The sequence below is a fragment of the Capsicum annuum genome, chromosome 1 (assembly GCF_002878395.1).
Source record: "Capsicum annuum cultivar UCD-10X-F1 chromosome 1, UCD10Xv1.1, whole genome shotgun sequence".
NCBI classification, from domain to species: Eukaryota; Viridiplantae; Streptophyta; class Magnoliopsida; order Solanales; family Solanaceae; genus Capsicum; species Capsicum annuum.
Window position 1 is genome coordinate 184,112,538 of NC_061111.1, and position 12,218 is coordinate 184,124,755.

Genomic DNA, 12,218 nt, shown 5'->3' on the forward strand with positions numbered 1-12,218 from the left:
ATTCTACGATCACAATGCTATCAAAATATTGTAACTGTTATGATATGAAGTAGCAAAAATATCTTAAATAATACTCCTACAAATTGTAGGTTTTGAGTCTTAAAGAGCTCTTTAATTCTTCCATAAAAGCCAATGATTTTGAAATTAATAAGATATTTTTAAAGAAGTAATTCATTAAAGTATTAAGATTGAATTTTTTTTTTTTTAAAACTCATGTCATTCTTACTTTATCATAACAAAAAATTCAATGTCACTTCTCACCGTCATAGAAAAGAGCCATTTGACTCAAATCTACTTTTTAAGTATATGGTTTTTGTTTGAAATTATACAATTGCTCAACATTTTGCATCATAATTCCATTCATATCCCCCTTTCTCTATTTTTGGCTACCCTTCAAATTCCAAATTTACCCAAGTAGTAGCAGTATCCTATCCTATTACAAGTGGAGTATTTCCCTGTCCGAATTGTCACTTTCGGGTCTGTGTACTTGCCCCATCTCCCGCTCCGTTTTGCTGCATCTCACACTATACCTATTTCGTACGTGCCCATTTTCATTTTCTTTTCTTTTCTTTTTTCAACAAAGAACACCTTTTTTCAATTCAACAAAAAGGAATTGGGAAAATTATAATATAGGATTAGGGTTTTCTCCTCTCTCTACAATTCTTCATTTCTCCGCCTTTTTTTTTTTTTTTAATTCTAAATAATTTTTTCTACTCAATTCTAGGGTTTTCAATTCAAGATCGAAGCTTTTTATTCTGGGAATTTCAATCTTTTATTTGTCATTTCATCAATTAACTTGGGTATTTGCTTAAAATTTGGTTTGGTGGGTAACGGTGCTTATTTTATTTTCATTGAATTTGGGTTTTGCTGGTTGGTATTAATTATAAGTTGAGGCGTTTTTCGAATTTGGGTTTTGCTGGTTATTATTTAATCGTGTCATGGGTCGACCATGATTATTGGGTTTCTTTATTATTAATTATTCATTTATTTGGACTGCATTTTATCAGATTATATATAAATTTCAGCATTTAAGAGTAGTACACTATTTGGGGGTTGTGTTTAATTTAATTGGAGAGTGAATGTATCCTTCTGCTATGGATGGTGGCACGGCTTTGATTCCGACACGCTTCGTTTGGCCTTATGGGGGAAGAAGTGTATACTTGAGTGGCACATTTACTGGGTAATTGTATAAGCTGGCAAATTTTTTTGTATAACAGCGTTTTTTGCGTTTAGTTTCTTGTGGTTCTTACGGGAAGTGTTACTTTTTTGAAGGTGGTCTCAATGGCCGATGGCTCCTGTTGAAGGATGTCCAACTGTATTTCAGACTGTCTGTAGCGTACCACCTGGTTACCACCAGGTTTGTTTTGTAGTTTGGATTAGTTTTGTAAAGCTTTTGGTTATTTTGTTCAAGTGACTTAGAAAAAGGTTGCACTATTAGTTTATGCTGTTGTAGAGGCTTTGTTGGTGTGTAGCAATCAATTCTCAATTCCGAGTTTTATTCTTAATTTTCAGTATGAATGGTATTTTTTTATTAGTAACTAGTTGGTTATATTCTTGAATCTACTAGCTTTTACATGTTTGTTTATCATTTAAGGCTGTCATGCTATCTATTGCGAGTGATCGTTTTGTTCTTGTAGAGATAGTCGGGTGATCTTTCTTCAATCTAGAGGCAAGTTTGAACATACTTCTCCCAATTCTGGAGTCTCTGACTTCGTAAGGGGTTTCCTGCTACTTGCCAAGACCATTAATCGCCTTGTACAGTGGGTAAACGTGGTGATGGCCTACTTAAATAGTCATGAAATGTTTATTTAACTTACTAAAGCAAGTACGTGGTCCTGTAGTAGGATATATTGGTATCTGATGCTTGCTTGATTTAAGCATTGAGTTTACTCTCTGCGTGGACGCTCTTGCCATCAAGTGAGAATAGAGATGTACCAGAATGAATCATCTGGGTGGGTTCTGGAGGGTTTGTTGTAGGCCATATTTTGGGGTAAGTAAGCCATTTTATTCACTTAAATCAGCACCAAGGAGCTGCCGAAGTACTACATTTATGGACACTCACCCTCCCACTATGGCACTAAGCGTGACGGGAGCTGAGGAAATCAAGCAGGGTATCTAGATCATACATATTCGTTAGTGATAATAATCCACCATTTACAATCATCACGGCCGACTATTACCACAACAATCATCCATCATTACAAACAACCACCACGTTAATTACAATAACAAAATACCCAGTGTAATTTCATAGGTGAGGTTTGGAGAGAATAGAGTGTAAGCAGACCTTACCCCTATCTCGTAAAGGCTGAGAGGTTGTTTCCTCCTCGACTCAGGTAACACATATCAAAGCAGTTTGAAAAAGAAAATACAGTAGTAAAGAAGACATAGCAAATAATAAGGAAAACATTACATAACATTCAGAATATAAGGAACAGTAACAATAGCCAATTAATGTGATTATCGAAATACAAGAAACAACAGGTAATAACAAAAATTATAAAACTAATTATGATAGTACTAAGACTAGTTACCTTCTTTAATTTACAAATAAGATCCTAAGATATCAAATTAAAGGATTAATCTTGCCTCTTAATGATCGTTCTTATAAGATAAATCTCAAGTAGCCACTCAGAAAGGTGTAAAGGAGAGAAACTCACAATTAATAATAATGTCGTTTTATAAAAATAATAAAATCCACCCTATATGTGGGGGAAACCTATCCCAAATAGCATGGGATTCGAACCTACTTTTATGGAAATAATAAATACTAAAATCGAACTAGGATACTTTTAAACTAGGAAAATATCTAAAAGTAATACCAAAATTCTTTCCAAAATTACCTTATGAAAATAAAGGGAAACACATGACAAATAAGCACCAACATACACGTTCCATCGCAGCCACTTTTGGGGCAAAACTCATGTTCATTTGCAGCCACTGTTGGGCTTGGTTCCCAGCCCATTTTAAGCTGAAATTTCAGCTCCTTCTTGGGCCTGTTTAGCTCCCTTTTCTTGGGCTCCATGTTCCAATCTTTCTTCTTTTGGACTTGGATTTAGATTATGAAATAAGTGTAGCACTTACCGCAGTCTTCTCCACAACTCTTGAGCTTATTCTTGGCCTCTTCTTGGGCTCATCCTTGGACACGGCTTCCCCGATACGTATCTTCTTGATTTCCCATTCAAGCTCGATAATCTTAATGGAAGTATGCCACCTTGGATGATATCAGTTAGGTTGCACCAAATTGCTAAAAGGCTAAGTTGCTCAGACTCTCCAAAAATGTCGCCTTTCCAGTGTCGGATCCTCCAAACATGTCTTACTTTTGAAGGATCTGACATGCACCCGATGACATTTTTGAAGAGTCCAAGCAACATAGCTAAAAGATACAAACTTTTTGTCTGCATGTCCATTTACTTCAACTTCCTTGCCTTAAAGATATTTCTTTTCCTTCCTCATTGCCCCAAAAGGCAAGCTGGTAAGTTGACCTGGCACTTCTACATTCTTTGCTGATTGCGATATAAATTTAAAAAAACAGATATCTGAGCTGCCTGGCAGATGGTTAATTAGTTTTCTAGCTAACTTTTTGAAATTGGTAACTTGTTATATTCATTAGCACCCTAAACAGGCCGGGTATATCATATATACAGATACAGCCTCGAACAAAACTTACAAGAGGCCAAAAAGTCTAGTAATGATTCAATATCATCAACTAATTGTTCTTTACACCAAAAATAAAGAAGAGAAATGCAGGAGCTCCTGATCTTCTGGATTGGACTGGACCTGCCTTCAAAACATCTTGCATTCCTCTCTTTCCAAATTGTCCACCATATGCACGTTGGAACATTCTTCCACCACTTTTTGTGACACGTTTCTCCTGGTATATTGTTCCAACTGAATATAAGTACTCTGGGACATCACTCAAATTGATAGTTGATGCTTTGACAGTTCAATTTAAGGCATGCCACAACTTTGTTTCAGAATTAAAGAAAAATAACAAAGAGCCTTTTATATACGTGAGAGATCTTTCCAGACCGATAAAAAAAATGTGAGATCTTGCTTGCATTTCCCACTGTCCTTTCTCTTTCATGACGAAAGATACTTTTGATGTCTGCCTGGACCTCTTGCATCTTACCTGTGTCTCGGAGGTGGTATCATTTTTATGTGTCATGATTTTGAGTTCTGATATCATTTGCCTTTTCTTGATGTTGCACTGACAGTTTTATTTTAATCTTTTGCTTTCTTTCCTCATTAGATTTGGCATTCAACTTCCTTACATATGATGAAGGATTTATGGTTACATACTTTACTTGCAGTACAAATTCATTGTTGATGGTGAATGGCGACATGATGAGAACCAGCCTTTTGTGAGTGGAAGCTATGGAACAGTTAATACTGTCCTCTTGGCCAGAGAATCTGACTACCTTCCAGCAGTACTAACTGCACGAATACCTCCTACTTCTAACATGGATGTGGATAATCAGGCCTTTCAGCGTTTGGTAAGTGAATCTACTTGTGCAAATTGCTGAATTGCAAGTTGGTCATATGCTTAGGATATCTGAGATTTCCTGAATGTATCAAATAGTATTTTGATGTATTGCTCTATCACATTGCATGGACTAATCTGTACCTGGAGCAGAGGATTTATGCTCCTGTATGAAATATATGGTCTTCTTGCATCAGTATTCTTTCTTTATCAAAAGTCGACTTATGTTTTTCTATGCTAGTTTATGATGTCGTCAGTCTTTCTGAAAAGGTCAGACATTAAACCTCCATATCGTCGAATCAGCTCATTTGTGGTATGAGGGTGTCAATAAGATGGCTATCAGAATATCCTTATCTAGCACCCCATGTTCTAAAGTGGATGACTTGACGAACTTCTGTAAGAACCTATGAGTTAATTTATCAGATACGAGTTACTTTGTCCACTGATTATGTTTCTTCTATGCCGAATTAGCTCATTTGTGGTATGTGGGTGTCAATAAGATGGTTATCAGAATCTCCTTTTCAAGCACCCCATGTTCTAAAGTGGATGACTTGACGGACATTTATAAGAACCTATGAGTTTATTTTTCAGATGCCAGTTACATTGTCCACCAGTTAAATGATAAAACAAGTGATTTTGAAGCACCTGGTGTTCTATTTTCTATCTGACCCTGCACCTGGTGTTCAACTGTTATTGCCTATGTGACCTCCTTACTCACTTCCTAACAGATTGTCTTATATCCTCCAGAGGGAGAGCTAGTGACATTTGCCTTTTGACTTGTCTAAAAGCTTTGCTTTATATCTGTCGTAGGTAAGAGTGTCGGATGTTGCCTTGCCAGATGATGCTTCCAGGATATCACAGACAGATTTAGATATTTCCCGACACCGTATATCTGCAGTCCTATCAATGCATTCAGCTTATGAGTTGCTTCCAGGGTCAAGCAAGGTTTGATCTATTTATCCTATATTCTGTCTAGTTGATGTGATGGGTTATGAGAGTGAGTTTTTTGTTGTTTTTTCTGATTAAGCGTATTTTTCAGGTCATTGCTTTGGATGTTGACTTACCCGTAAAGCAAGCTTTTCATATTCTTCATGAGCAGGTACATCTTCTATCATGCTAGATATCCTTTTTGTATCATGATATATATGGTATCTTCAAATTTTGTCACACTTAAGAACTGTTCTTCTGTTGGGGCCTTGTGTTTGAAGCCTCATTTCCATTAAAAAGGCAAATAAAATCAAGGATGCTCATCAAACAGAAGTTTGTGGATGTCAACAATTCATATGTGTAATTTAGTGGTAATCAATCACCTATGTCTCCTATAGAATCATATTTTGTCTTTTGTGCTTTCTCATGCATTATTGTAGAGTTTTTGACCAAAATCATCCCTGTTATATCAATTAAAATTTCATTACATCTTTGTAATATTTCACTTAACCGGAAACATCCCTTTAGTTTCAAAACCTTACCAAGAACATTCCTCTGTTGACTTTTTTTAATCCATTTCTAACGGTACCTTCTTCTCTCATTTGCACTTTCTATATTTGTTTATTTTTTGATAAATTTTCCACAACCTCATTAAAGTGTTAAAACAGACTAACAGACTCCGCGAACGATATTAAACCAGTAAATAACAACACCTTCTGCTCCGGCTTTTCTAATATGGGACTCGAACTGTATGAAGTCAATCTCCTTTCTCCTGCCCTGGTTTTGGTTGAGTCCGGTGATTCTTTTTGGTTAAACTCATCAGGTTTACGGAACGAATGATTTCTAGGAACTCATTAGGAATAAGTTGTGGAAATATCGGCTCTAACGTTTTCATCCACCTATTAATAGGACTCATCAGAAACTCCATTATTGTATGAGCGTTGCTCATTTTTTAGAGTTAGTAATGGAGTGACTTTTTAGCTGTACTACTACTTACTGCTGCCTTTTTCTGCAGCCACCCTCAGTGTATTAGCATAACTGAAATATGATTAGGCACTTCCCTCTTCATTATGCCATTTATACTTCTGCATATTCTTTTTCTGAAATTTTCTTTAAAATCTGTTTCTGAGCCATGTTATTATCAGGGTATTCCGATGGCTCCTTTATGGGATTTCAGCAGGGCACAATTTGTTGGAGTCCTTAGTGCTTTGGATTTTATTTTAATCATGAGAGAGGTAAGCAAAGCTCTTCCCAAGTGTGGGTTATGTTTTCTTAACTGACATATCCTTTAGCAGTAATATGCTGTTATCATCAGTTGTGTTTCCTCCAACATCTTGTACGGCTTCTATTTTGTAATGAATGAGGTGGTGCTGGTCCTTCTTTTTGGCTTACAATGTGATCTGGCTGGTCCCATTAGTGGTTTTATACTTCTATTACTGGTTTGGAGGTGCCCTTGGATAAGTCTTTATCTTTAGACAGTTATTTTGCTGAAGGTGAAGTATGCATAAAGTGACATTTTATGATAGCCCTTTGGTTTGATTTTATGCTTGCTTCCTATCGTAATATGATCCACCGTGCATATTGTATATACCAATGCTTTTATTTGATATTAAGATGTTTGAGTGGGCTTGGCTTTGTCTCCCATCTATTGTCTCAAGACTCTACAGAAATAATTTTCCCTGTCTTTAAGCTGAGAAACCTGAGCCATGTTGGAACTTGACCACCTCCAAACTAAGAAAAGAGGAAATTTTCAAAAAAAGAAATAGATGGTCCCGGGAAGTTTTACATGATGACTAAGCAAGTGTCGAGCCAAATTACTTAAAACTAATGTCTTTGTACCTATGTTATTATTTGTTGTGTTATTTCAACGTTGAAAGTATCTCTTGTTTGCATAATGTTCACTTGCTGATACCGTGCTCTTGTATTCCATCAAAATGTGGGTATATGGGGTGGGATAGGCATATAGCTAAGTTATGTATTTTGATTTTCCCTAACTTCTGTGGTCTTACAGCCATGCTTGCTTTCAATATCAATGATCAATTGGTTGAATACACCTAATAGGCTTATGAGGCCATTCAGTTCATCTTCTGGATGAGTGCCATTTCTTCTTTAACTCGTAGGTCACCGTGTGCCATGATGCATTTACTGCTAACTTCCTACTGGAAGTAGTAGAATTCCTTGCACCTTTTCCATTGTAGTTATAGTTTCATTGTGTTGTTAATGATGAATCCTTCATGCAACACATATCACGAGAATCTCTGGTGTATTTTAATATGTTTTGAGAAAGACATTATATATCTTTAACTCTTTTCTCCCATAACGGAATGTAAAAAATCCCGTGACCTGTCGCAGCTTGGGAATCATGGCTCCAATCTGACAGAGGAAGAGCTTGACACACATACTATTTCTGCATGGAAAGAGGCAAAATTTTACTTGAGCAGACAAGCCAATGAGCATGGTAAATCAGCTCCACGGCGACTTGTTTGGGTGAGTTGGTTTGGCCTGCTTGAAAATATCAGTGTGCAAAGTGCAAATTGAACTTTATCCTTTCAACTTTCAGTTCTGATGGATCTTCTCGGTTGTTGTTAACACTTAATCCTTATTGATGTTCTTTGTACTTGCTCTGATGTTGCCATCCATATCTGGAACAGCTACTTACAGATTTTGGTTGAATGAAATCTTCAAGCATTTGAATCACGCTTTGTTGTAATTGATGGGATATAATTAAGGGAGGATAGTGTGGGGAATAAGAACTTGCAGTTTGGTTCTTTGAGAGTAGATAATAAGACTAATATAGCTTATATTGTCTTGTAATCATATCCTTTATCTTGGAATCAATCATGAGATTGATGATTAAAAATGAAAGTGATGAAAGCCTGCTAAGATCATCACAATGTTGCTGCTACGTTTTCTATTTTGTACGAGGGAATAGCATCACCTGTTCCTATTTAATCACTATGTATGTGCTGTATCAATATGAGATAGTTGATTAAATTTGTTTAGTTGCATCTTACACTTTTCCATTTAAAGTTGCCCCTTACTTTTTTCTTTTACTTCTGTTAATCACTTGTCCTGATTTATGAATCAGAGACTTCTATTGTGTATTTAGAACCTATTGCTAGTCAATTACTTCTTTTACATGTCTTGGTATTCACTATTAATGCAGTCAGGGCCAGATGACAACTTGAAGGATGTGGCATTGGAAATTTTGCAAAACGGTGTGGCTACCATACCTATAATTCATTCACCAGCTCAGGATGGATCATATCCTCAGCTATTATATCTTGCTTCTCTTTCTGAAATACTAAAACGTGAGTTTTTAATTTTACTTGGTTTTTCACTGAATCTTGTTATTGTTGCTCACAGCTTGTTAATTTTCAGATATTTGCAGGTATTTCAAGCATTCTCCAGAGTCTTTACCAATACTTCAGTTGCCAATTGGTGCAATTCCTTTGGGCACATGGGTTCCGAGAATTGGAGAGCCAAATCGACAACCCCTGGCAATGTTGAGGCCTACTGCTTCTCTAAGTGCTGCATTGAACTTGTTAGTGCAAGGTTATACCTTTCTCAGTCTTTTGGCTAAGATCAAGTATGGTTGCTAGTAATATACTTCCTCACTAAAGAATATACTAGGCCATTATTATTGCTGACGAATGTGAATTTTCAATATTTGGAATCTTAATGATATCTGCTCACGTGGTGATAAGTATCGGCTAGTGAGTTAATAAACTGTCTGTATATCTTATGCATGCTTTTGTTCCCTTTGCAGCTCAAGTTAGTGCAATTCCCATTGTTGATGACAATGACTCCCTGTTGGATATATACTCCCGAAGGTTATAAATGATTAGTTGTTTCTCGATATTTCAAACTTTGAGATTTGTAGTGCATGTAGACTTCCCATTGGGTTAGTTTGCTGAATGCCTGAATCTATTGCTGGCAGTGATATTACAGCTTTGGCCAAGGACAAGATTTATACGTACATTAATCTTGAGGAAATGAGCATTCATCAGGTAGTGTGCCTGGAATTCATATGGTATCAAAGTATGTGTACATTTAAGTATAATTCTAGCTTCAGTAGGTGTAGTTCAGGGTATGACTATTGGGCCTAGGCTTAATATCCTTCCTCTCACCGGCATGTTGGGTGTTCCCTTTCCAGAAAGGTGGAATCTTAGTTTCCTCCTAACAATTCTCACTCAATGCAACTATGCTTCAGTCCCACCTAGTGGATGAGCTGATTGGGTTGGCTGTAAGATCTCTCTGTACCCTCAGAGGATTCACCATGATATGCTGGCTGTTAACCTTCCGTGCTCCTCCTTTTGGGACCGGCTTTGCTATTACATAGGCAGATTTATTCTCTCAATAAATTAGAAAACCACAGCATGTATCTTTGCATATTTGCTTGGATAGGTATGCAAACTATATATTGTGGAGAGTATTCTGAAACTCTATCTGAACTGGTTGCCAGCAGTAATGAGGTTTCTTGCAAGAATATATGTTCTGCATCTGGATAAGAAAACTGTTGCTTGAGAGTCTTTGAACTTGTGGATACCACCTGTTATAAGGTTTCTAAGCTCAGGTGGTAACTTATAGCATAGCTACTGTTGATCTTTTCAGTGCATTACATAATATGTATTGGGTGCAACTTCTCCCAGCAATTTTGCTGGTAGTTCAGTAAAGTTATTTTTGACCTAACCAAAACAAAGAAAAAGATTCTTAGTTTTGGCGGTCTGTGTTGCTGTTATCAACAACGCCTAACAACTGGAATACTTCTCTGGTGAAAATTCCATATGTTTCCATTTCAAATCCATGGTTAAATTTGTTCTTTTTTAATTCATTCAAAAATATATATAATCCCCTTTCCTTCCTGCTAGGATGAAAAATCCTATATTTTTTTGGTTAATTTCCATTCATTTGTATGTGTTTGTAGGCATTGCAACTTGCAGAAGAGCCATATGCACCTTATGGATTGAGCAGTCAAAAATGTCAGATGTGTTTACCGTCTGATCCCTTGCTTGAAGTGATGGAAAGATTGTCCAGACCTGGTGAAGCCTTGTCTTTTAGTATAATATTACTTACTACAACACTTGTTAATTTTCCTATCTGTTTAGTTATAGTACTAAATCTTCTCTGGCCTGTGATCTTTCCATGTGCTGCAGTAGTAACTTCTCGTAATCATTTGCAGGGGTCAGGCGACTTGTTGTTGTGGAAGCGGGAAGCAAACGTGTAAAAGGTATCATATCAGTCAGTGACATTTTCAAGTTCTTGCTTGGATAGAAGAGTCAAACAATTGAAGATGGACGTGATTTTGATGCTGGTTGCCTAATATGTGTTGCTCTTAGCTCATGGTGCTCCCCATTATTTATGGGGATTTGAACCTGATTCTTTCGTGTATACAATTGATTGGCCTCAAGTATAATGGGCTGGTCTTTTAGGATGTTAGGTTAAGGAATTGAGGCATGTAAATTTTCACAATTGTTTCCCTCTCTTTTATGTTAGCTCATCTAGGGATGATTTGAATTCTCCTGATAAGAATTCATAGCATCTTATTAGTGGTGGAGAACCGCATTCCTTGTCAAGCATGTGTTGGTTTTGGATTGTGCATTCATTTAGATTAGCAAATGACATATTAGCTTTACAATGAATAGGATAGTTTGTTGACAGTTTAATTCGTTAGGTAGGTAGGTGATCATTTGGGCTCAAACGATTTTTAAGAAATAATTTTTCTTGATCCAATTCAGATTTTGTTTCAAAAAGGGTCTATGCACAAGGTGAAAACAGTTTTTAGTACATGGATGAATGTAGTGAGACGTGACAAGAATAATCGGATACGTTGAATTCCATCATCGGAATGAGACTGATATATAGGAGTAACCCAGTTCAGGAAGAATTTGGAGTTGATATCATTGTGCTCGATTTTATGCAAGTCAAGACAATCTAGCTTCGAGGACACAAGACCGGACGCCGAACCATTTCAGAACAAGATAATAATGAGATAAGCTTCTACATCCGTCTATCGTAGAAGATGTTGAGTTTCATTATAAAAAGGCATTTAGTCATTTGTAACCGAGGTTCTTCAATTTCATCGAAAAAAAACTAAATATTTACTATTCTAGTTTCGAGCAGTTTCTGAATACTTGTCATTCTTGCTAAAAATAGATGTTTTATAATACTTATTTGTTATTTTAGAAAATTAAGATTTAATTAAATAATATTTTTCTAATTTTACTCTTAAAATAATTATTTTTGGAAGTAAACATCGACTAACCAATCTAGCATTGAAAATTTGATGTAGTCTTCCATCTCTTCATAGTTGCTTAGATACTTTCATTATCACATTTTTTGTTAACTAAAGATAGATGATTAAAAAAATCAAATAGAATATGATGATAATACTAATACATAAGCGAGAAATATTAAAAAAAGGAGGAACTAGGGGTGGGCGTTCGGTACTTCGATTTGGGTTTGATTTTTTTATTTTGATTTTTTGATTTTCGATTATGAAATTAGGTGTATCGAAAATCGAACCGAATTAGTTCGATTCGGTTCTATTTAGGTTTAATAATTTTGATTTTTTGATTTTGGGTCTGTTTAATGGGCTAAATTATATTTGTAAATCAGACTAGTTTAACTTTCTTACGTTAAAGAAAATCAATATAAACTTAAAAAGCCTTCTAGGTGACAAATGAGAATAATCACCTCCAACGCAAAAATGAAATGGAGGACTATATATTAACATTCGGTTGCAAATCAATGTAAAAAGTAACTTTCGATTTCGGTTGCTGAATGTATTTGGATTTTGGGGCTTTGG

The 12,218-nt window shown here is 36.1% G+C and overlaps 1 protein-coding gene across 2 annotated transcripts; it reads left to right on the forward strand.

The window, feature by feature from the left end:
- Window positions 1–368: 368 nt before the first annotated feature.
- Window positions 369–10,986, forward strand: LOC107842688 (sucrose nonfermenting 4-like protein). Of its 2 annotated transcripts, XM_016686655.2 has the most exons (14): window positions 369–537; window positions 1,008–1,180; window positions 1,273–1,357; window positions 4,314–4,496; window positions 5,294–5,428; window positions 5,523–5,582; window positions 6,556–6,645; window positions 7,763–7,897; window positions 8,577–8,721; window positions 8,792–8,965; window positions 9,180–9,243; window positions 9,351–9,420; window positions 10,338–10,452; window positions 10,593–10,986. In XM_016686655.2, exons 2-14 carry the CDS (start codon window positions 1,080–1,082, stop codon window positions 10,682–10,684), a joined length of 1,449 nt encoding a protein of 482 aa, XP_016542141.1. In that variant the 5' UTR covers window positions 369–537; window positions 1,008–1,079; the 3' UTR covers window positions 10,685–10,986. The 2 variants fall into 2 exon arrangements, with proteins under 2 accessions (XP_016542141.1, XP_016542134.1); XM_016686648.2 differs by having other exon boundaries at window positions 369–1,180.
- Window positions 10,987–12,218: the final 1,232 nt, after the last annotated feature.